Below are 23,406 nucleotides of genomic sequence, written 5' to 3'. Positions count from 1 at the left end.
AGTATTCCTACCTAAGACAGTGCAATCCCCAATGCGTACGGCCTTAGGCTTACACAGTGGAAGTTACCCACCTTGTACCTTTTTATCGAGATATTTCGTCCACCCAATCAGATTTTTTAAATTGCTTGTTGCTGCTGGAGAACCGTGGTACTCTTGCTGTACCAATGATTCAGATCTCTAACTTTCTGAGGGTTAACCCCTTCATTTCCAACCTGGGCCCTTCTTTAAATGCTAATTTCTTGAAAACAAGCTCAACGTATTTACACCAAATCGCAAAAAGCATGCTTTCTGGGTAAAGTTCTAACTTTTTGACATATGTGGTGTAATTCAACAGTTCAGCCATTTTATCTCCAATCTTAAAACGGACTCTGAAGATGGCACAAGATGAAAACATTGCACCAAATGCTTACAAAATCCTCTCAGGTGGGGCTGCCATCTCCAGTCTTCCTTGGGACACTCAAGATGGCCGTCGTAATAAAAGTAGCAAAATGCGCTTCAGAGATGGGCTGAGGCAGAGCATCTCGCTCCGCCGTTCCAATGGACTCTATGGGTGTTCCAGGTGGAAAGCACTGGTCCAGAAGACTGTGGAGGTCTGGGTCCCACATACTCCCTTGAAAACGGCCACACTATGAACTTGGGTAAAGTTCACTGCTTGCTTTATCGCCTCCGATTACTGTTTAACTGAACATGACCTGAGATTACTGCTGAGCGATATGCTGGCTGCGACAGCTGCTCAGACACACGCTTCCTGTAAAGATTGCAGAGACAGATACTGCCTGCGCCCACAGCTCGATTGGAGATTAACTGTAGATGTATACTGCTGGCAATTACCACAGAAACACACAAAGCTGGTGATTACAGCTCAAACAGAGCATGATTGTTGCTGCGTTGGATGACGGCATAACGACTGACACCCCACATATCTGGTTGGGAAGCTCACCATCATACCGCAGACCAAAAACAAATAACCAATCAACAGGCCTTCTCCATCTATGAACTCAGCATCTGGAACAACAATCCTGTATCCATCAGGACCTCACCGAGTCTGCCCAAATTTTGGAAAGAACTGAAGGCACGCCTCTTTAAAGAACAGTTCACTTCCGCTCTCAGAACCAAGCTATCCCTTCAATAAGTCTATGTTACCTTTGACCCTGTACTGTGCTCCACTGTCGATCAACTAAGCTTGCATTATCAACTAAGCTTGCGTTATCCAAACACCGCACACATACGCTATCTTTGATCAAATAGAAAATGTCTGCGGTGTCTACTCAGGGACGATACGGCCTGCTGTTACTAGTCCCTTGGGAGTATTGGTGAAGTACCTGCGATTAGTACAAAATGATATACCGCCTATGATTACTGCCACTGCTAAGCAACGGCGTCATAATAATCTTGAACTGTGAAGTTCAACCCACAAAAAAACAAATGACCACCTTGTGTTTAAATAGTAGCTACCATCATCGTCCCACTTAATGGAAAGTTTTTACCAACTTCAGAAGGCTGAGAGGGTGTGAGAGAGTTCGAACCACTGACCTGCAAGTTGAAGCTTGAGGCTATTCTCTCTCAAACACACAGGATAGACTATTCACCAGACTCTTAGGGGTAGCAAAAATATGGCACAGCACCTCCTTTCACAGAGCAGCTCCTCACATCATAGGAAGTGACGTCACACAACCAGTGGCTTGGTAAGGGGATAACACAATCTTGCAAGAAGTTTAACATTCATAAAACTCCCAAAATTCCCCGGGAGTATAATGGCGATGGATTGTATATCAACAAGGTGAGTAAAGAGGTCCCGGCCAGGACCACGACTGACCCAGCTAACGCTAACCTTCAGTTAGCGTGCCAAAGAATGTCTATGGATCACTGGTGCGCAGGGCCCCAGCCAGAAACTTCAGAAATTAGTTACTCGCCTGGTGGGATACGTAATGGGGGACACACAGGTAAGGAAATGGGTAACAAGGATACAATAAGAGTCGTAGGGGAGAGTCGAGACCATGAAAGAACGAAAAAAAGAGTCGCCATGAAAACCACAGGTATCTCAAGTAGAACCCATGTGCCCTGGGGCCTGCCTCGAGCCGCACCTGACAAAGGCGCGCACGAGGGGAACTCCCGCGCGCGCTGACGCGCATATCCGGAGCGCGGCCAGAGGGAGGGGAGGGGGGCACTGCCCCATGATAAGAGCAATCAGAGTCAATGTTTAACCCGCCGGAGACGCCTCCTGGTAAGTGCAGGATATGTGCTGACGAGCACAGCACGGCGCGCTCCTTTTCAGTTACTCTTGTTTGCTAAGCTGCGCCTTTTACTTGGAAAATTGGGATTTTTCGTCGTATGTGAGAACACGAGATAGTGTCAATTCGCTGTCAACGAGCTGCCGTGCGGGTGGACACTGGTGTCTGGGTGTAGGAGGCCTTCTAGGAGCTAGATACTCCCTCAGCTAGCTGTAGCTTGTGCTGTCGTCGTGCAACATATTATTCTTGCCAATGACATCCAGATGCTGGCGCATTTTAACATGGGCAACCTGTTAAATTCACTTTATATGCGAATCTAATCTTCTAAGATCTTTTCACCATCACAGACGCTATGTACACCATTTGTGATTGAAAGGTTGTGTTGCTGTAACTAATACTTTTGTTTGCTGCTGTGTTGTGCATGTCGACACTGTGCGCCAGCTGTAGAATGGTAGGGAAGAGGGAGGCAAAATTGAAGGTAACGGAGACGACACACATGCAGTACTTAATTTGTTTAACCAATAAATGCATATAATAGGTGTAGGGGGCCACAAGATTTTTGGGGGGGAGCCTGCGACTGCCAAATACCGAGTTTGTTGAATATCAAAGCTGCAGAGTCTTGTTTCCACCTCATGTCCCTTTCTTCCACCATCCTACACTTGCTTTCATTACCTCACTCTTGCAGGTTCTGTTTCATGCCTGCTTCCTCCCTTAATCGCCTTTTTTTGTTAACTTTCTCTCCTTTTTCACTTATCTTGCCTTTCCTCTCTCTTGCTCTGGGTCATAGTCTGATCATAACAATAAGAGGCCATCCGCAAAGAGAGGGCGGATGCTAACCACCGCCACAAATTTAGCACTGACGTATAAATTGCCAATGTAAAAAATATCCCACGCCATATGTGATGTCAGAAGAAAAGCCCCTGTTTTTGTTTTAGTGTATGCGTCCCATGACTGCCACACCCATACGGTTGCAAAGTTAGGCAACTGACTGGGGAACACCAACAAGGGACCCCAGATTTTCCGGACAAACATCAAATCCTGGCCCACTGCATGGGTGTCGAAAATCATAACTGCACTTCACCTGGACTGCTAACAGTGGTCGCACCAGCCCTACCCACTGTACAATTATATCCAATCAGAAAGCTATGAAATTGGTATTATTTAGCACTCTGGTCAGTTAGGCAAGATTGCATGCAGTCACCTGTATTTATTCAGTCTACCTCATAAAAAAACCCACAACACCGACCCTACCCCACCCCAAACATCGTAAGACTGATGAATAGGCAAGACTATGACTCAGAAACAAAAATTCCAATATAGACAAAGAAAATATCCACTCATATCCAGTGGTTCAAATGGGTCTACGGGTCCCAAAACAATTGTATTGTATTGTATTGTATTGTATTAAATCACTTGTATAGCGCATGGCTACCCGTAAGCATCCCAGCGCTTTTGGTACAAAGTGAGCCTAGGGTTAATTCACATCACATTGTTTTACCGCATTAAATTCTAGGGAATAAAAAGGTTTTAAGTTGCTTCCTAAACTTAAGGAAGGTATGTTCCAGTCTCAAATAATCCGGGAGGGAATTCCATTCTTTTGCTGCTTGCAGAGAGAAGAGTCGGCCGCCTGAGCGGGCTCGTTTTATCCTAGGGATAATTGCCAGATTATGTTCGCTCGATCGAAGTTTACGTTGGGGCCTATAGGGACTTATCATGTCTTCCAATATGGAAGGACCTTCTCTATGTAGGATCTTATGTGTAATGCAGAGCGATTTAAATCGCACCCGCTCCTTCACCGGGAGCCAGTGGAGCGATCTCAAGGCTGGCTTCGCCGACATATACCTACTAGTGCCCGTTAAGATCCTAGCAGCATAGTTCTGGGCCACTTGCAAGGTTTTAAGAGTGGAAGTTGGGGCCCCAAGATATATAGCATTCCCGTAATCGATTCGTGATAAAACCAACGCCTGGACTACGGTCTTCCTTGCTGTTTCTGGAAGTTGGGGCAAGATTTTGCGGAGGGATTTCAGTATCCCATGACAGACTGCAGACGTCTTTCTGGCTTGATTCTCAAAAGATAAAACATTATCAAGCCAAAAGCCTAGGCTCTTTATTTCTGTCTTAGGCGATGGTATAGCGCCCATACTGGTAGGCCAGGCAAGATGGTCGGGAATATCCTGTCTGCCTAAGAGCATCAGCTCCGTTTTTCCTCCATTGAGTCTCAATTGAGACAGATTCATCCAATTTACCACCGTCTCCAGACAATTTGCCAGGTTGTTCGGTGGGGACTCTATTTGTTGCAGAGAAAACACCAGCTGGGTGTCGTCTGCATAGCTTATTAGCTGGATGCCAAACGGGGCAACCAGTTCTGCCAACGGGGCCATGTATACGTTGAACAATAATCACTAATCAATATATAAATCAATGGGGACAACACAGAAGTTATCTGGAACATCTACATTTTATTTCATTATCAAAAACGCATATATACAATACATAGTGATTAAAAACAATTTATATTACATAAACAAAGTAAGAAGCAAAAACCCCTGTGGGAAGAAAACCCTAAAAAGGGTATTCTGAAATAATCACAAGAGATGAAAATACCTTAGAAATAAAGTCCTAGTAACAACATATTGGTCTTCAAATAGTAAAGAGAACGTAATTAGCGACTTCACTTGACATTAAGTCAAGCCACCATGGACAAATAAAATACATCAACGCACGTTTCGGTGGGTATCAACTTATCATCCATCCACCTTCATCAGGCTTCGAGACAATGGGGTTGACTACTACTAGTGAACCCAATTATATAGCGATAATACTGGTTTTAAAAGCAGTAAGTAATAGCCTTTGGGAATAGTAGAGACATTGTGAGTCAGCATGGTGAGATAAACGGTTACCAGGGTCTTGTAAAAATAAACGGATGACTTGCAGTACGACTGGCCAAAATAAACTGAACAGGCGATCTTCAGGCAGTAGGGAAGCCCGAGAGCCACCAAGGATATGCAATGACATCAATAAGGGTAGAAAACAAGATTACTTGCATCTATCGGCAAAATTAGAATAGTCCTGTGTCTCACACTAGCCAAGGAATACGGTCAGCACAACGGAATATGGGGTCTGCGTAACAAAAACCTGCACAAGTTAAGAGATGACGTGTAAAAAGGCTAACAATGTTAAAGTGAGCGGTCGATCTACAGAAAATGGGACACCCAAAAAGTCACAGACGACATTCAAGAACATCAAAAGTGGCACATAACATTAGTCACTGACGGTGACAAGCTCATGTCCAAACGAAGGTGCACCGGCGTACGTCAAGACAAAAGGACTATGTCTCACCTACTGTATCCTAGTCTAAATACATTGTTCTGAGCAGTTCTTCCACCTTTGCTTAATTAAATATGTACACATTCTACTTTGTTATTCAGGAAAAATATTGTTGCGGTCTGTAACTTAGTTTCAAACGTTCCTGCAAGAAACATCTGTATTTGCAGGCAAACGACAGATTACAGTACAGGACAACACAGGTTGCTTTCCAACATACAGAAGAGACCTGGAGTGTTCTTTTTTTAAATTTTATTGTTATTACATTTTAGGGGTGTGGCACGGAGCTACAGCACTAAACCCAGACAGTAGTTTCTTCCCTGAGGGAGCAATTCATTAACCATCAGCACTACAGATGAAGCATAAGGGCAGAGTATTCCAGTAAGCAATCAGCAACCACTTACAAGGCGCTCCACGTTTATACATCCAGTGGGCACTTATTTCTATTGAGTTAGGCGGAACAGCATCCCCTGGAAGGCACTTGCCAGTTCAGATCTTTGTCATCGGCAGCATGAACCCCATTCAATTATGTTTACTTAGCGAGGGGGTTGCATGGCATAACGAGAACTAAATTTGTAAAATAAAAATATATATACAATAAAATAAGTGCAGCAGGCCAATAATTTTTTTAGGCGCCTGCCACCAGAATTGCCAGAAGACAATGGCTACCAAATACCAAGGCTACCTAGCGGCGATTCAACCGCATGCCTCTTTCTACCACCACCCTACACTTCCTCTGCCTCACTCTACAGGATTCTTTTCATCCCTGCTTTTTTCCTTTGTTAATTTCCTATGTCTCTTCCTCCTTGTTTCTCTATTTACTTCCCTTTTTCTCTCGGTCAAAGTCAATGAGGAAAAATAAGTCCTGGTCCTCAAAAATGAGAGCGGTGGAACATGCCTCCAATGACTGGTACAAATAAGAAACTGGAAGCAACATAAAATTATATATCCCCCTTACCCCAAGTAAATGCAAGGAAAGCCACTGTAGCCACAAACTCCTGGGTCCTGAGTGTGGTGTCTGCCTACACCAAAGTATGCAGGGTCTACCTAAGCCACACAAGCTTCAGGATGCAGGGTTAACCTTCAGATGGGCTGAGTTTTAAGGCTGTGGGGTGTCAGCTTACACCAGGGTGTGGACCGCCTATGCCGCAGGGGCTTCGGGATGCAGGGTTAACCCTCAGATGCAGATCAAATGCAATAAGAGGAGCCCCACACACCAAAGGGGCAGGGCTCGGTACTTGTGGTTTTGAAGGAACAGTTGTACTTTGATCAAGACACCAAGTTTGCGTGAGGGAGATTTGAAAACAAAGAGCTTTTTCACCTCTAGGTACGGGGACGGACAAATGATATTTCCTGCCCAAAGAAAACATTACAAGAAAGCTTTTTAGCTTATATATTAATTTTTGGCTCCAGAAAGGAGACTGATTTGAGTCATATTGGAGTGAAATCAGTGAGATCTCAGATTGTGGTCCCTTATGAGGATGATGAGGACAATATAGCGCCTTTTAGGATTATTTTTCATACTGGAACATTCAGACTGTAGTTGAAACAGTTGTTCAAAACAGTTAGACTGCATCCTACACACAGTACATGTTTTAACTAAGTTATATTCTCTATCGGAATGCTCTTCACCTGTTGTTTTATATATTATAAGAGGGGATTATTAATGTTGTCCTGAAGAAGGTGGTTTTATTCTACACAATCCACCGAAACGCGTCAACGCTTAGAGTTTGTTACATTTGTGCAATATACAATCACATTTTGATAGGAAATTGGTTTCTGCATTGTGTTGTTCTTATAGATTCCTACAGAGTAACTTGATTGTATGACAGATGTAAATGTCTTATGTGTTTTCTCTCCTTTTCAGTATTGTATTCATGTGGGCTTTTTGTACCTCTTTTAATGCTTATATTGAATTTTCACCACCACATGGAATGAAAAAAACTTTTAATTACATTTGAAGATATAAATATTCAATTTTTGTGCAGTACTTGGCACTCTCAAGACTGGGGGAATGTTTGTGAGATGATTTGATGTATGTATGTTGAGTTGAATGACAAGCGATCTTCAAAGGAATTATTTGTGACTTTTTTTTTGGCAGAGTTTTATATAGCGCGAACTTGACCCGAATCCAACCAGGTATCAGAGCGCTTTACATAGCACCAGTTACGTTACATGAGGACACACATTCATTTAAAAAAAAAAAAAAATTGTTAGGCACAGGGAGATTACGTGATTTGCCCAGAATCACAGGATGTTTAGCGTCGTTACCGAGACCCGAACCTAGTTCCCCCAGGTCCGAGGTCGAGCGCCCTAACCGTTAGGCCAACTCCTCTCCCCATTATTAACTATTATTAACACTCAGATGGCCTGGGCTTTAAGGCTGTGGGTACCTTTGCTTTCAGCAGCCTTCGAGCGGCTAGGGAGTTTGGCAAACAAGGGTTGCCATTTTAAGTGAGTCTAAGAGACAAGGTTACTGAGTTACAAGCACAATGGTCATTTGCAGTTAAGGAAGGATGTAATGTCACCAAGAAGTCAGTCTCCACATGTGGCTGCAGTTCCGATGTTTGCTATGTCCATGGCAGAAACCCCAGCTGGGCATTCAGTTATCAGGTGAGCACCACTTCCCCTTGACACTAGCGCACTGGAACCACGACTGCCACTTCAGTAGAGTGTGACATAGTCTTTCAAGGTACTGAAAGTAATCACACCAGCCCTCACATAGAGAAGAACCAGCCCCTTGTAGCTGTGCAGCTATTTGAAAAGAGTACATTTTTTGGAGCAGACCCATATCAAAAAGAAGGGAGACAGAGAGCGAGAGAAAGAGGGATTCATTTGAGACTGGGTTGCTGTGGTACACTATTTCTATATGTATTCATTTTACACATATTTATACTTTGAACCTCAAGAAAATAAAAACAATTGCCCAGAATAATACAAGTTTTGGGGTGCCGAAGCCAGCAAATGAGGTAATTATGGGTGGTCAAAAAATGGGATCAGAAAGATTTTCAAAGTCGCCGCCACATCGAAAAACAAATTGGCAATAAATGGACAATCTGCATCGCAAGAATTGTGTGTGTAATAAATCAACAAAGGAAACTGAATGAACCACAAGTATAAAATAGTGCAAGCTCTAGATAAGGAGATAACACAAACACTCAAAAGAAATGCAATTTCAGATGAGAAAATACACTTAGTAAGGGTGAAAAGGAACAATCAAAAACCACAACTAAAGGACCGTATCAGCACTTAGAACTCATTTTAAATGTAGGTGTCCATAAAACGAAATGTCCGAACCGGTTATGTGAAGGTGGTGCTCTAAGGAACACATTAGTATTGTTCCCGATTTTCCAGAATAGACAAAGTTCTCTGCCTTAAAGGGCAATATTCTACAGATGTTCCGTTTAAAAGCCTTAAAAAATGGCCACAAAAGAAAGACCGCAAACGTAGAGGGGTGCATGAAACAACAAAGAGGTACTTGTCAAATTAGAAATTAATAGCAGAAAAAATGTGCAGCCCAAGGAAGGCCATCAAGAAATATAAGGCCCTAGATTGTATTCTACCAGCTTTACGTATTCTCTTCCTAAAGCTATTTTGAAAAGAACTTTCAATGAGAAAGAATTTGTAAGAACATGTTGTCCATTTAATTACCTCTAAGCAAAGTTATATATTCAATATTCTTGGAAGGTAAAGAACTGGGAACTACAATCTTCTCCCCCAGCAGAGCAGGCATGCCCCCACAGTCCATAAAAAGACTTCAACCCAGCTTATGGTCGTTTTGCGATGCCAGCCTGGTCTTTAGTACGACGACAAAACCATTGGCACAAATTTACTGATTACAGACTTTGAGAAGATAAGGAGGGGCTAAAATAACAATGGGGCATATTTTACATAGTTCACAATTTCTGTTTTTTTAGAAGGTCCTCCGTCCACAACAAATTTCTAAGTATAAACAGGGAAAAGTCTACTAGGAAGGGAAGGTGAAAAAAATAGCATAAATCTAAAGGGGTCAGACGCTTTTCATAAAACGCATAACATGCCCAAATAAACAGCTACCCCTCTGCTTTCCCTCCTATCTGCGCTTGCCCGCCCCAATGCCACACACCAAAAAAATAAAAACTCCATTCACAGCAAGACGCGGGCCGGTCGCTGCTGGTGTGCCCCCCAAGTGAGAGTATTAACGTCACTGGCAGGGTTTTGCCACATGAACACCTCCTCAAATGAAACTAGAAGCAGTTATAAGCACATCTCAAGTCAGAGGGATTCAAAACACATCCGCCATATGGTACTGAATTCAATCCTCCAGCCTGGCTCAGGTTCAAACAAAACAAAATCCGTGGCCCACTATTGAATTATTATCTGCAAGTCGCCCATCAAAAGCCAAATATGTTCCGCTTTGCATGATGAATTAAAAATTTGATGCAATCAATGTCTTAGGCCTGCCAGCTCACATGGTGCTGCCGTGTGACACACTGTTCCATGCCTCGTCACAAGACCACACAGTGAAGAGCCACAATCACATGGTGAGCTGGAAACCCTTAAACACAAAGGGTTTCCAGCTCAGGTGTGAATACTCTGAATAGCGGGGCTTAAAGTAAACCCTCCCCAGGACATGGGAGTTGGTCCCAGGTGAGTTATTTCCGAGTGTGATTGCGTATTTGTGTGATTGTGTGTGAGTGATTGTATGTGTGTGGGGATGGGGGCTAGCTGTAGCTATTTAGGCAGAGCACTTGGTCCAAAGCTCCACTCGCCGTGGCACCACTGCCCACCCACCAATAGTATGCTTCCTTTTCTCCATATACACTTACACAATGAAAAATATTCTTTTTTGGCAGGTCTGAGGTCTCCTACCTGTTTCTGTCCACCGTGTCCGGCTCTTCGGCTTCATCTGCACTGCAGGTGGCGCTAGAGTCACTGTCGGCATGCTTCCCCGCATGCTTACTGTGCTTCTTTTCAGTCTTTGTGGCTACTTCCGCCGTTTCTGTGCCAGCTTCCGCTTGACTTTCACTCAACTTTACTTTCTCTTTGCAGTCTTCCGCCTCCTCTTTTTTTATGTCCGCCTCCTCCGGTTCTTCCTTGGGCGCTTCAGTGTCGCCCTCGGTTTTAGTAACATCTACCAGCTCTGCTTGGGCTTGGTCTTCAGTCGAGGACTTGCAGACCGCCATTTGGGCATCATCAGCCGCAGCCTCTTCGGCCTTGATGTCCGGCTCTGAACCATTCTCACCACCAGACGCGGGTGCAAGTGTTGGCTCCTTAACCGCACTCTCTTTGGTTTCTGGTCTCGGGGAGGGAACGCTCTCAGTATCCGAGCTGTTGTTAACAGCAGCTGGAAAAATACAAAACAAATACATCATTAATGCTTTTTGGGTTGCGGGACACCAAAAAAATGCAACGTGTAGCAGTGCAGACACTAAGACCACAACAGCACTCTCAGGGCATCTCCTACTTGAGCAGGATGTAAGAAGGGATACACAACAGTGTGAAGTTGTCCAATATCTCCATCAGAAAAAAAAAAACTTTAGGTGCGAATACAGGTAATGGATTGCAAATCATCACAGACGCAAATCCACACTCCACATCACATCAAAGACTATCAAATTGAGTATTTTGTTACTGCCACATTCTCGTGTGCGACACCTTCGTTGAGTGGCAACTAAAAAAGGGGAAAGAAAATCAGAAGGTGCCAAACTGCACGAGCACCTGTGAGACCAGGATGACTCCAAAGACAAGAGACGCCATCAACCAGCTGCCCATCACCATGCAGGACACCACCTTTTCATGGGCAATAGCTTAGTGCAGAACACCACAAACAGTCCTATGTTTGCCCTGGAGCAGCAGAGCTTCCGTTGACATTGAGAAATGGTGGCTAGATGTGGCAAGTCTGGGTGAACCCGATGATGAAGCATGACACCAATAGGGTGTGTGAGGGTTAAATAACAAAAAGGAAATCTTTTCCTTTCCACTTTTGTGGCTTACTTGTCACCAAAGGAGTATAATTAGGCCCTAGGAGCCGTTTCAGGGAGTGGATACACTTAGTGTGAGTATAGCAACAACAACAAAGTCAATTCGGATTTTGGCTCTGAAACAACGTTCAGCCTTTCTCCAACCACTTCCGCTGGTCAGATGTCCGAGGTTTAAGGTCCAGAGCCTGGTATGGTGCACTTGCTCTCACAGTTGTTCTACATATGTAAAAAAAATCATCAGAAATCTACCCTTTCTCCCTTAGAGACGTCAATTGGGGTTATTAAATTCCTCCCAGAGATACCACCCACCCTATTTCCTGCTCTCACTTCCGGCATCAGGCCACACCTCTTTTGAAAGAACTTCACTGGCTCCCCAGGAAGCCCTGGATTTCATGTAAAGCACTTTGCATCCTCCACTAGGGGGTGATGGAGCTCCCGTCCCTGCTACAACCAAGAGATGCCACCACCACCAACCACGCCAACATCTAAGAGCAAACAACAGAACTCAGTGACGGGTCCCAATTCAGATTTAGAAGTAACTAGTCCTTCAAAGTGTTTTCTTTTAGCATAACGGGAGCAACGCTCCCAAAATCACCCTCAGAAAACTTGAGAGGCGCATTAGACCCCCGTCGGTATAAGGGGTCTTTCACAAATGTACTCCGTGAAAAGTCTTTTGGGTGCTATCAGAGGAAAGAACCCTGTGCTGATCAGAGCAAGTGTACTGCATGAATTCCGCTTTTAATGACGCAAGCATGGCCCTGTTTGTTGTTGTTATACGTACTATTAATGGCCGATTGTTTTATTGCTTTCACACTCTTACGGCTAAGTTCGGTCACACTTCCCGCATCTCACCGATAGCCATTTTCCTGACAGTGGGAGGATGCCACCCTGCTAGGGTTCAATCACTATCCGCAGTCAGCGATGACGTTTCACCAGCAGATGTATAAACCCGCTGAGGTACCTCCTACCACCATCATGCACTGTGGCAGAAGTTACGCTTGCAGAGGGGCCAGCTGGACTATAGCGCACACACGAGGCGCTTTCACGGCGAAGTACAAAATGTGTGTTCCATCTTAAAAGAGTGAGCGATGTAAAGCAAGTCAAGGGGCTCGGGTAGCGCTAAGACGCTGTGTACATCTGACTGAGGAAGCAAGCTAGGCCAGATGTATTGGCGGCGAATTTACCCAAATGTAAACAAACATACTTTCAGGGGCAAGAAGCATGCCGTTTCGCTTCAGCTTAAACTAGGAAAGATCACATCTCCCGGTCACCAGGGTTTTTGGGGTGAAACAGAAATGGCGCTACACCGTCAGCAGTGGTTTCACGCCAAAAACTATAATGTCGTGGCCTTGCTGCGCATACTTCCGGTCTAGACACGTGCTCCGCAGTGTTTGTGTCTGAGAAGAGCCCCTCATTAATATTTATGGCAAGTCACTTTTTACCGCTGGGAGATCAGGGTTTGCGGGGCAGCTACGATAGTCGTAGTCTAATGAGAATGGGTTTCTGGGGGGAGGGGCACAAACAGTAGCCACTGGCCACAAGTAAAAAGTCTGGGCTGCATTCCTCGCATTTGTTTTTAGTGCCACTGTGTCGTTAGCGAAAGCGGCCAACTATGCGCATATCTGCCGGAGGCGACTTTCAGCCTTTGCCTTCTCAGCACTTAGCAAGGCCTACATTTCCATGTGAGGGGTGATCGCAGGTGGGGAGGGGGCGGCTGGAGAGCCGTGGGCTCGAGAGACACCGCGAGCGGAAGGTGCGCCTTTATCTGTTTCATCATGTCCCAGACTCCTGGTCTGTTGTGTCCCAGACATCCTCAGCCCAGGAAACAAAAACAGACAAACGAACCAATGTCCTCAACACGCCCACGCTTCACATCCCCCCCGCCGCATAGCCCCGGGCGACCTTATCGCCGACCTTGGCATTATCTTGCACACCTGTGCGGATGACGCACGGCTCCTCAGCAAAATAACAGGTGACCCAAACAAAGCCCGCCACCCTCAACAGCCACCCCTCAGTCATCAAACAGAGGCTGGGTGCCAATTGTCTGAGCCACAACAGCGGCAAAACACAAATCCTGCCCGGGGGTTCAAAGGTCAGCATTTCCACATTCACTACTTCCAGATCGTTCGAGACTGCTTCCACACGAGCCCCAAAGCAGTGCTTAATTTGTGCTGAGGGTTGCTGGCGGTCTCCACCAGCGCTCTGTCGTGGGGACCACATTTTCCTCATCCCAATGTGGCCCAGCAACAGAAAGACGGAAGGTACAGTTAAATCAGCGACAAGGGAAAAAGAATAAAAAAAAGAACCTCCACGAGTGAGAGGGAGAGATCGGAAATGTTGGGTGGAATAAATTGACATGAGGTGGAATGAAGGCTTGTAGGGTGGAATAAAGAGGCACGAGGCGGAATGAAAGGCTTGGAGGGTGGAATAAAGAGGCACGAGGTGGAATCAAGGCTTGGAGGGTGGAATAAAGAGGCATGAGGTGGAATCAAGGCTTCTTGGGTGGAATAAAGAGGCATGAGGTGGAATCAGGGTTTGTAGGGTAGAATAAAGAGGCAGGAGGTGAAATTAAAGCTTGCAAGTGTGGAAAAAAGTGTCAGGAGGCAGAATCAAGGCCTGTAGAGTGGAATAAAGTGGCATGAGGTGGAAGCAAGGCTTGTAGAGTGGAATAAAGAGGCATGAGTTGGAATCAAGGCTCGTAGGGTGGAATAAAGAGGCAGAATCAAGGCTTCTAGGGTGGAATAAAGAGGCATGAGGTGGGATCAAGGCTTGTAGAGTGGAATAAAGATGCATGAGGTGGAATCAGGGTTTGTAGGGTGGAATAAAGAGGCAGGAGGTGAAATCAAAGCTTGCAAGTGTGGAAAAAAGCTTCATGAGGAGGAATCATGGCCTGTAGAGTGGAATAAAGTGGCATGAGGTGGAAGCAAGGCTTGTAGAGTGGAATAAAGAGGCATGAGTTGGAATCAAGGCTCGTAGGGTGGAATAACGAGGCAGAATCAAGGCTTCTAGGGTGGAATAAAGAGGCATGAGGTGGGATCAAGGCTTGTAGAGTGGAATACAGATGCATGAGGTGGAATCAGGGTTTGTAGGGTGGAATAAAGAGGCAGGAGGTGAAATCAAAGCTTGCAAGTGTGGAAAAAAGCGTCATGAGGAGGAATCATGGCCTGTAGAGTGGAATAAAGTGGCATGAGGTGGAAGCAAGGCTTGTAGAGTGGAATAAAGAGGCATGAGTTGGAATCAAGGCTCGTAGGGTGGAATAACGAGGCAGAATCAAGGCTTTTAGGGTGGAATAAAGAGGCATGAGGTGGGATCAAGGCTTGTAGAGTGGAATACAGATGCATGAGGTGGAATCAGGGTTTGTAGGGTGGAATAAAGAGGCAGGAGGTGAAATCAAAGCTTGCAAGTGTGGAAAAAAGCGTCATGAGGAGGAATCATGGCCTGTAGAGTGGAATAAAGTGGCATGAGGTGGAAGCAAGGCTTGTAGAGTGGAATAAAGAGGCATGAGTTGGAATCAAGGCTCGTAGGGTGGAATAACGAGGCAGAATCAAGGCTTCTAGGGTGGAATAAAGAGGCATGAGGTGGAATCAAGGCTTGTAGAGTGGAATACAGATGCATGAGGTGGAATCAGGGTTTGTAGGGTGGAATAAAGAGGCAGGAGGTGAAATCAAAGCTTGCAAGTGTGGAAAAAAGCGTCATGAGGAGGAATCATGGCCTGTAGAGTGGAATAAAGTGGCATGAGGTGGAATCAAGGCGTGGCACGTTGTTATTCAACAAACTCAGTTGTCAGCGCTTGGTGGTGGGTTCCTAAGAAAAACTTTGAGCATCTGTGCTCTAACAGAAAAAAACGCAACCCCCCCCCCGCCCCCCCAACTAAAGCTTAGCCATAGGCTCTCCATTTAACACCGGACACAATGCACCAATGACAACTGGTAACCCAAAGCTTTGCCTACTCCATCAAACTCCTCAGAAAATACAAGGGTTTCTAAGAGAAAAAGACAAGAAAGTTACACGGCAGTGTGGGCAGTAGAAACACCAACTACATCAGTATTAGGCCCGGTGAAATATCCAGTACAACAGTGCAACCTTGACTTACATTTGTCACCCGATATTACGCTGTTACACCACGTCAGGTAATTACGCGCTGTTCACGGCGAAAATCGAGCACCAGCACATGGCAAGAAAGTGAATGATCAGAATGCGAGAGACTGTTTGCAGCGCTGGTGTTCAAAACGGACGCTAGGACACATTTTCTGCTAAAACAGCGTCAAATGCCGGTTTTGCATTCTGTATAATTACACGTAATTTCGCGCCACTTACCCCAAATTTTGCATCGTTATGGAAAAGCAAATCATGCAAATTTCGCACCGCCTTTCTAGGTGTGACTAAATACGAATTGAATGGCAACAAATAGCTTAAGAAGTATCTTTGTATTTGTCAGATGTGAGCCTTTGCACAGATAGAAAACTTGTACTAAAGAAGGTTTGCCAAAGCAAATATGCCTTAGTTAAATGTGCTATAACATGCAATGCTAGCACGTTAGAGCAAGACACAGAAGAGCCAACAGGGGCAGATAGAGAGGGCCACAGTTGTTAAGTAGTCCCTCATCCAGTTGAATGCAAGCACACGGTGAAGGTGGAAGTATACAGTCGAACAGCCAACTGCATTAGGTGAAAGATGACTACTCCACTGGGCTGAGCTAAGACACAACTGAAAAAGTCTTAAGTCAATGGCTGAAATAGGCTTGTTGTAGAGAACGCATGATTGAAAGAAGCAAACCTAAAGCCCGCTCTATATATATTGTACGCAATAAGTAAGTCTGTCAGCTGCACTGTCAGAACCCAGCCCTAGAAAAAAACTCTATTTGGCCATGGAGCCCATCACATGTTGACTTGCGCGCATGCAGTGCCGCCAAGCGTTTTTCCCTTGGCAATCAGCCCACGAATGTTGAGACTGAGAAAGGGACACTAGATTTTGGAAACATTACCTTTGTTGCCTTAAGTGCTTGTAGTCCTCTCTGGCACGTCCAACATATATATCCTTCCCATCTCAGCAAGCAACTAACAGTTATCGTGGTTAACACACAAATTTGAGGCACAGAGGGGAGGTGACCAGTCTGAACGGCATGCTTCCTGTCGTAAAGGCGCAGTACCACATCCTGCCACTGGGCAGCGCGGTTATCAGACTCTGGCAATCCAAGTTAGCCCGAGCATAAAGTACCAGATAAGCCTTTCCTTGGGCTGAAGGATGGTGGACCCCTCATGTTTCTCAGCATCCTGGACTAGGTGTCAAGCAAGAGGGTTTCAACAAGAGTGGATGGAAACCTGACAGCATTTCATCTCAAGAGCTACAGCCTTCATGCGGCTTTGCTAAATATGGGGTCAGCCTCTGAGTGCAGATCTACAGGTATCCCTTTTAATCACATTGACTCATCGATGTTTCCGGCCCCTGTAAGCCGCTTGGCCCCATTCCACAGGCCAGGACGAAACAGATGAAAGAGGAGGCTGAGGTCCTGAACATAGGTCATGATGGACAGCATGGCCATGCCCTCAGTCACCAAGTCTCATGAGTCACCCAATAGCAAAAAGTAAACAAGTTTGTTTGTGGGTGAACAAGGCCCTCACAATGACGCAAGAGAGAACATTTCACCTTGGAAACCCGACACGGAATTTAACGTGTGCCATACTTTTAGACAGTGCTCAGCATCATACCCAGGGCCGGAGGCAAGGATGGGTCCCACACTTAGATGTTCGCCACATACACCATCATCTGGCAAAGACAATCACAGGCTCCTGGCCATTACCGAAGGAAGGCCAGGGAGGAAGCAGAAGAGTGAACTAAAAAGGAGGAAGCATCAGCACGCACCAGGCACATGATTATTAATGACTATTAATGTACAACAGAGACTTATTAATTAGGCACTGGTGCAATCATTGGGTCTTACGAATATCAAGCCTGAGACGTTGCACATAGACGGGTGATGGCGTTCTGCCCAGTAGCGGGCTTCATGAATTGAACTACTTTCGTAATCTAGAACACGAGTAACTGCGCGTGAGCCTGCGGACATAAACTCTGGGACGTACTTCAGAGCCAAAATGGAGTCTACCAGAACTGAGCGTCTCGCAGAAATAATGATTTATCTGCAGGATAATACATTTGTAATCTACTTATGAGAAAGAAGAAATCTATCCAGCAACAAATGCATGTCACATATTTAGAAAAGATTCCCATGATATTTATCATGATGTTAAAACAGAAATGACAACACAGTCTACGTAATGTAACATGGCATTAGCTACCAAACAGCAATACAGAATTTTGAGGTGTATCTTAGATCCTAGTAATCATACGGAGGTTAGCTTTCTAAAATAAATTAATCGCCGTATACAAGAGCGAGGTTTTAGAAATACTACCCATCTACATCTAGTCCATGTGTCAAAGGGAGTTGAAAGAGGCGTGAATTCTACAAAATGATGTATTTGGATGAATTTAACACTGAATGGGGGCTATAGTTTGCCTGCTTGGAGTCAGCGTAATCCCCTCTTCCACAGAGACATGCACTCAGGAGCTTCCTGGACTCAAATTCCTAACCTCCTTTCACAAATCAATGTCACCACCTAGGTTTCATTTATCACAAACATAGTGGGGGGCGAGGGGGGAGTCACAGCAGGTCACACAAGGACATAAGCGAGGGGGGGGGGGGAGAGGAAGACCTAGGGGCCTGATCTAAAAAAAAATTAACAAATGACACCCAGATACTTTACTGCAGTTTTGTTAAGTGCAAATCAGGCCCCAGTGTACACCATATAGCTGTACTGTAAGGACAACCGGTAGATAATACAATGTGCATGATACCGTCGCAATGCCGTGCCAATGTCAGTGAGTACGCTATACACATGTGAATGACCTAGCAATATAGGAATGCTATTGTAGGCTGTATGAAGATTCTACACAGAGTGAAGCAGCATCATTGACACAATAAATAGTACACATAGTGGCCTAACCAACTACACAGAAAGCCAACCTCCCAAGCAGAACATAGCATGTCCATATATTTCTCACCTGAGATGCTACTCCCCAACTAAAAACGAAACCGAGCTTGAGTTGGAGTATTTCTTTTTTTTTTTGGGTAGAAGTGCAAGAAGGTAGCAGCATCTCATTTACATCCACCACATGGTTCATGTCTGGGATCCAACCTGAAATATTTGAGACACTAATATTGTGCTGTCAGGGCTACAAACCATTGAGTCTTGCCATTGAGCACAGAGGGCACCAGTACCCACAGGATGTGAACAAATGACCGTAAGCGGAGGACAGGCAGGCAGGTGCGTGGATGGTCACTGTGAGGGGTACTAAGCCCGAAAGGCATGGAGACTGTAGTCCATTCCCGACTCATGCTCAAATTTTAAATCGGCTCAGGGAAAAGGCTACTGATGCTTTTTTAGGTCTCGCCTGAGACAGCTCTTTAGCGCTGCCCTCGCGAGAGCTTTTGTAAATGGGGGATCTGGAAGTGCAAACGAGTGCTTTCAGGCCTCCAAATACAGTGCATGTGCGCTGGCCGGGTGCGCGCACCATTTGGTGGCCTGAAAGCACTCGTTTGCTTTCACTTTCGCGGGCCGCATGGCAGTAAAGATCGGCAGTAAAGATTGCAATCTCTTTGTTCCCAGCATCAGTGAGATGCTAATGAACAAACAGCGTGAGGCCAAGCATTTACAATGCAATAGGTCTCGCATTTACGCGAGTTTGAGCTATTCACATTGCAAATAACAATGCCTTTTATTTGTGTTTTCGTTTTTCAAACATAAATAAAAGGCATCGTCATTTACAATGCCAATAGCTTAAACTCGCGTAAATGCGAGACCTATTGCATTGCAAATGCTTGTTTTTTTTGCCATTGGGGAAACGGAGCATGAATCCTATGGATTTAGCACCACCAACTGTAGCTAAAACAATGTCAAAAGCACACAGGGAAAGCCAACCAGGACTGTCGAAAAACGACAGTGACTGCAGAGAGAGTGAGGAAAAATGTGTTAGGAATTGAATCTGAGGTAGAGATCCGCCATGCATCAATGCATTCCTCCTAAAGCCAGCGAGAATTTGAGTACAGCAGATGCAGTGAATATCTTCAAATCCAGCTGTGTCACTTCCATATTACTGGTGAACTATGCCCCAGCTATTCAGTCAAGACTGAATATGGTGAAAGTTAAAATGGAATTATGTGATACAAGCCTTCAAACACCTACTTTTGAGGCACCAGAGGCAGTAAAGGCTAAAACCATCTGGCAGGTTAGGGGTCGCGGGGCTGGTAGGCAGCCCCATTATTTCAGGTAGATCTTCCTGTTTTGACCAGGGGACCCCCTGTTATGACATCTTTCCAGTAAATTAATACCTTCATAGCTTGGGTTGCAACATCTGATACATGTCAATGATCTGCCAACCTGCTCTTCAAAAAGCTCTGCATTAACAAAATATGGAAATCCTAACTCCGTTTAAACCATGGGTTCAAAATATTTTTGGGAATGTAATGCCCACTAAATTATGCTATTAGAAAATACACTTTCCATCTCACCATTTCTTCACTCGTATCCTAAAAGGAACTCTTTCCATTCCTATGTAACATGTGCATCGTCACAACATGACAAAGGAGACAGCGCCTTCAAAGACGTTTGATCATTGCCCAAGTTGGATAATCTCATGAATAACTTCATAATTCAATGAAATCTGCAAGTTTCCAAAGATGTTACAAAAGAACCATAAACCACCAGGAGCAGAGTGAAGGGCTCAGACACCCCTCTCACTGGTAAGGTTTGGTGTTTAAGTAATTGATGCTGTTGAGAGAATGATATTTGGAATGGGACACCTGATAGGATCCAGACTGATGCAGGAACTATGAACTATGACATTGAGGAAAAGTGGGCTTGTAGCAATGCCCTGAAACAGTTCTAGAGAAATATTAAAAACGCAAAAATTGCTTTCTTTTTTTTGCAAATAGTCAGCCAACAATGCCCCCAGAATGATTTTCCAACTCATCAATAGTTTTTTGCAGCCAGAGGCCTGCAAACAAAGTGTTTTTACATACCAGTATGTGGCAGAGGACCTTTCCTTATTTTTCCACACGGAAGTGGAAAAAAATCCACTCCAATTTGAACAAACTGTCTGATCCCCCCCATCCTGAGTCAACTTCCATCACCTCTTCAGCCATGACTGTGGCACTCCTTGAGTTGTGTGATCCAATTTAACTAGCCGATATGGAGCTAACTATTCATAAAATCAAATCTGGCTCACCTCTTGATTCCTGTCCACCCTCTAAGCTTACCAAGGCGGCGCCTGCCATTAATCTACAAATCAAAGCCCTTTTTAACCTGTCCTTCGAGAGTGGCAAGGAGCCACTAAGCTGGAAAAAGGCACAGATAATCTCTCTGTTAAAAAAAGCAAACGCCGACCCACGCCCCTCGAGCAAATATAGGCCCATCTCGCTCTTCCCACACCATGGCAAGATGCTAGAGTCCCCGGTGAACCCTCCGATCACCAGCCATGTGGAACAGAACAAGATTCTACATGCCACTCAGTCAGGCTTCCGTGCTGGTTTCAGCACAGAAATAGCACTTCTTGAAGTCACAGAATACATCAGTGGCAACCTCAACTCGGGTCGGAAGGCGGTGGTCATTTTGTTAGATCTCTCAGCCGCCTTTGATACTGGGTTGCACAGGATCCTTCTACAAAAGCTGGAGCAGGCGGGAGGTAAGAGCTGCGTTCTGGAATGGCTTCGCTCCTTTCTAGCAGACAGGCAGGCTTGCTTTCTTCCTTTACCTCCCAGTCTAGAGCCATAGGCTGTGGTGTTCCTCAGGGTTCATCATTGAGCCCAATCCTTTGCTACATCTATTTGGCCCCTTTAGCCTTTGTTGCACAAAGTTGGGTTATGAACATCAACTCTTAAGTAAATGTTACTCAACTAATGCTAACCTTCCATCAGCTTAATGACACTGTAATTGGGAACTTTCAGCACTGTCTGGCGTCCATTGCTCAATGGACACACAAAAGCTGTTTACAACTCAATTGCAACAAAACTGAAATGTTGATGTTTGGCTCTGCCTCCCCTCTTGACGCACTGCGTCTTTAGCCATCCGACCTAGGGCCTTCTCCCACCCTTTCCACAGTTGTCAGGAATCTGCTACCTGCTTCGGTCTGTTAAAATCCCTGAGAAAGCTTATAAAATATCTTTTCCTAGACACTCACAAGGGGATTGTGCATGGGCGAATCAACTCTAGGTTGGTTTATGCCAACATACTGTATTTAGGTACCTCCCCCCCCCCTCCATAATCTGCTGTCATGATTGCAGCATGTGCAAAACGCTGCAGCTAGGGTCATTTTGAATATCTCCAAATGTCAGTCTAATAAAAAGTGCTCAAAGAACTACACTGGCTTCCAATAAATTCTAGGAAAAAAATCGAAATGCTTATGATCACTCACAGACCACTTCATCAGAGTGGTCCCAGCTACATCCAAGACACGTTTAAATAATACTCTCCTGCTAGGGCACTCTTTTCTTTCAACCACAACCTATAGTGCAGTCTTAGATTCTGCAAAGCCAGATCTGGGGGCAGATCCTTTTCTGTTCTGGCTTCCGGATGCCAACTCCAGCAAAAGCCTGTTTAAGGCACAGTTGAAAACAGTTCTGTTTGGTGATCTAAAAGTTTCGATCCTACTTGACTTATGCAAGCGCGAGGATGCTTCTTCTGAAGCAGCAGTTGCAATCTACAAGTATTTCTTCATTCATTCATCCCAGAAACCAACTTCTAAATTGGTCTCCAAAATGGCTTCCTCGATTGATGATAGTCTATGAGTTAGGCACGGGTTTGGATTGGAGGGCAGGGGACAGCCAACTGTTTACCAGGGTAGGGCTAAAACCAAATAATTCTCAACAGACACTCAGCACTCCTAGATACTGGTGCGGAAAACCCTTAGAAACATCAAATATGGATCACAGGGGGAGCATGATGGCAAATGTCACTTTGCTAAGAACATCAAAAGTCTTAACACTTGCTCTGCTGTTTACGTGGCACCATCTTGACACTAGAAACCAAACATAAATACAGTAACTCATTTAAATACTCTGCCACACTGGACCACAGGGACGATTCCCAAAGAAAGCAATAAAGCAAAAGACATTTGGACGGAAAGGTCTCACCCACTTGTTTGTGGCATGCTTCCTCATCAGCCAGTCCGCCCCATCATGCTAAGATAATACTAACATGCTGGTCGCAACCCGTGGGGAGGGAGAACAGAATAAATTGTTTCTGATCATATAAGGGGTCCAGATAATAGTTTAAAACAACCTCTGTGTAAACACAGGTATTTCCTTTATTTAGAGGGTACACAGGGCTGCGTCAAAAATACAAAAGCGGGATGCTACCTCGACCTTATGTCCCAGGCATCCTCTCTATTTTACAACATGCCAACATGTGTAGGACGTAATAAGATCCCTTCCAAAAACAAAATGTCTCGGGCCTTCATTAGGAAGGTCAAGGTACCCCTACTGTTTGTCCTAAAGTACTAATCTGTGCGTGCAGGTAAGAATAAGTCTTACCTCTATCATTCAATACTTTCCCCCCCTAATCTTTGAGGGTAAATGCCCAGTCACACATTCATTAAAGCACAAGTTCCCTCTGTCCACCTAAGGAGTCATTGATGCACTTCCTCTCTTAACTCTCCCCTCTTCAACAGAACTCTGGGCTAAACTTGAGGGGGGCCTACTAGCTCCAATGCTGGATGCAGTTCACTTTGGCGTTGGCACTATAATAGCCTACCCAGTTGGTGAATCAAGGCTGAGCACAAGTAGCACTGCAAGAGACCACAAATGTGCACAGCTACGCCAACCTGGTGCACATTTA

The 23,406-nt window shown here is 45.0% G+C and overlaps 1 protein-coding gene across 14 annotated transcripts in view; it reads right to left on the bottom strand.

The window, feature by feature from the left end:
* NCOR2 (nuclear receptor corepressor 2) overlaps positions 1-23,406 on the bottom strand; it is a 1,213,077-nt gene that overhangs the window by 198,209 nt on the left and 991,462 nt on the right. For all 14 annotated transcript variants that reach the window (XM_085635706.1, XM_085635715.1, XM_085635711.1 and 11 more), the window contains one exon: positions 10,407-10,881. In XM_085635706.1, coding sequence (XP_085491832.1) covers positions 10,407-10,881 — 475 coding nt within the window. The remainder of the gene's footprint in view (positions 1-10,406; positions 10,882-23,406) is intronic.

Source organism: Triturus cristatus, chromosome 11 (genome assembly GCF_964204655.1).
Source record: "Triturus cristatus chromosome 11, aTriCri1.1, whole genome shotgun sequence".
NCBI lineage: Eukaryota > Metazoa > Chordata > Amphibia > Caudata > Salamandridae > Triturus > Triturus cristatus.
The sequence above is the reverse complement of the archived record's forward strand: the minus strand, read 5'-3'. Positions and strand labels throughout refer to the sequence as shown.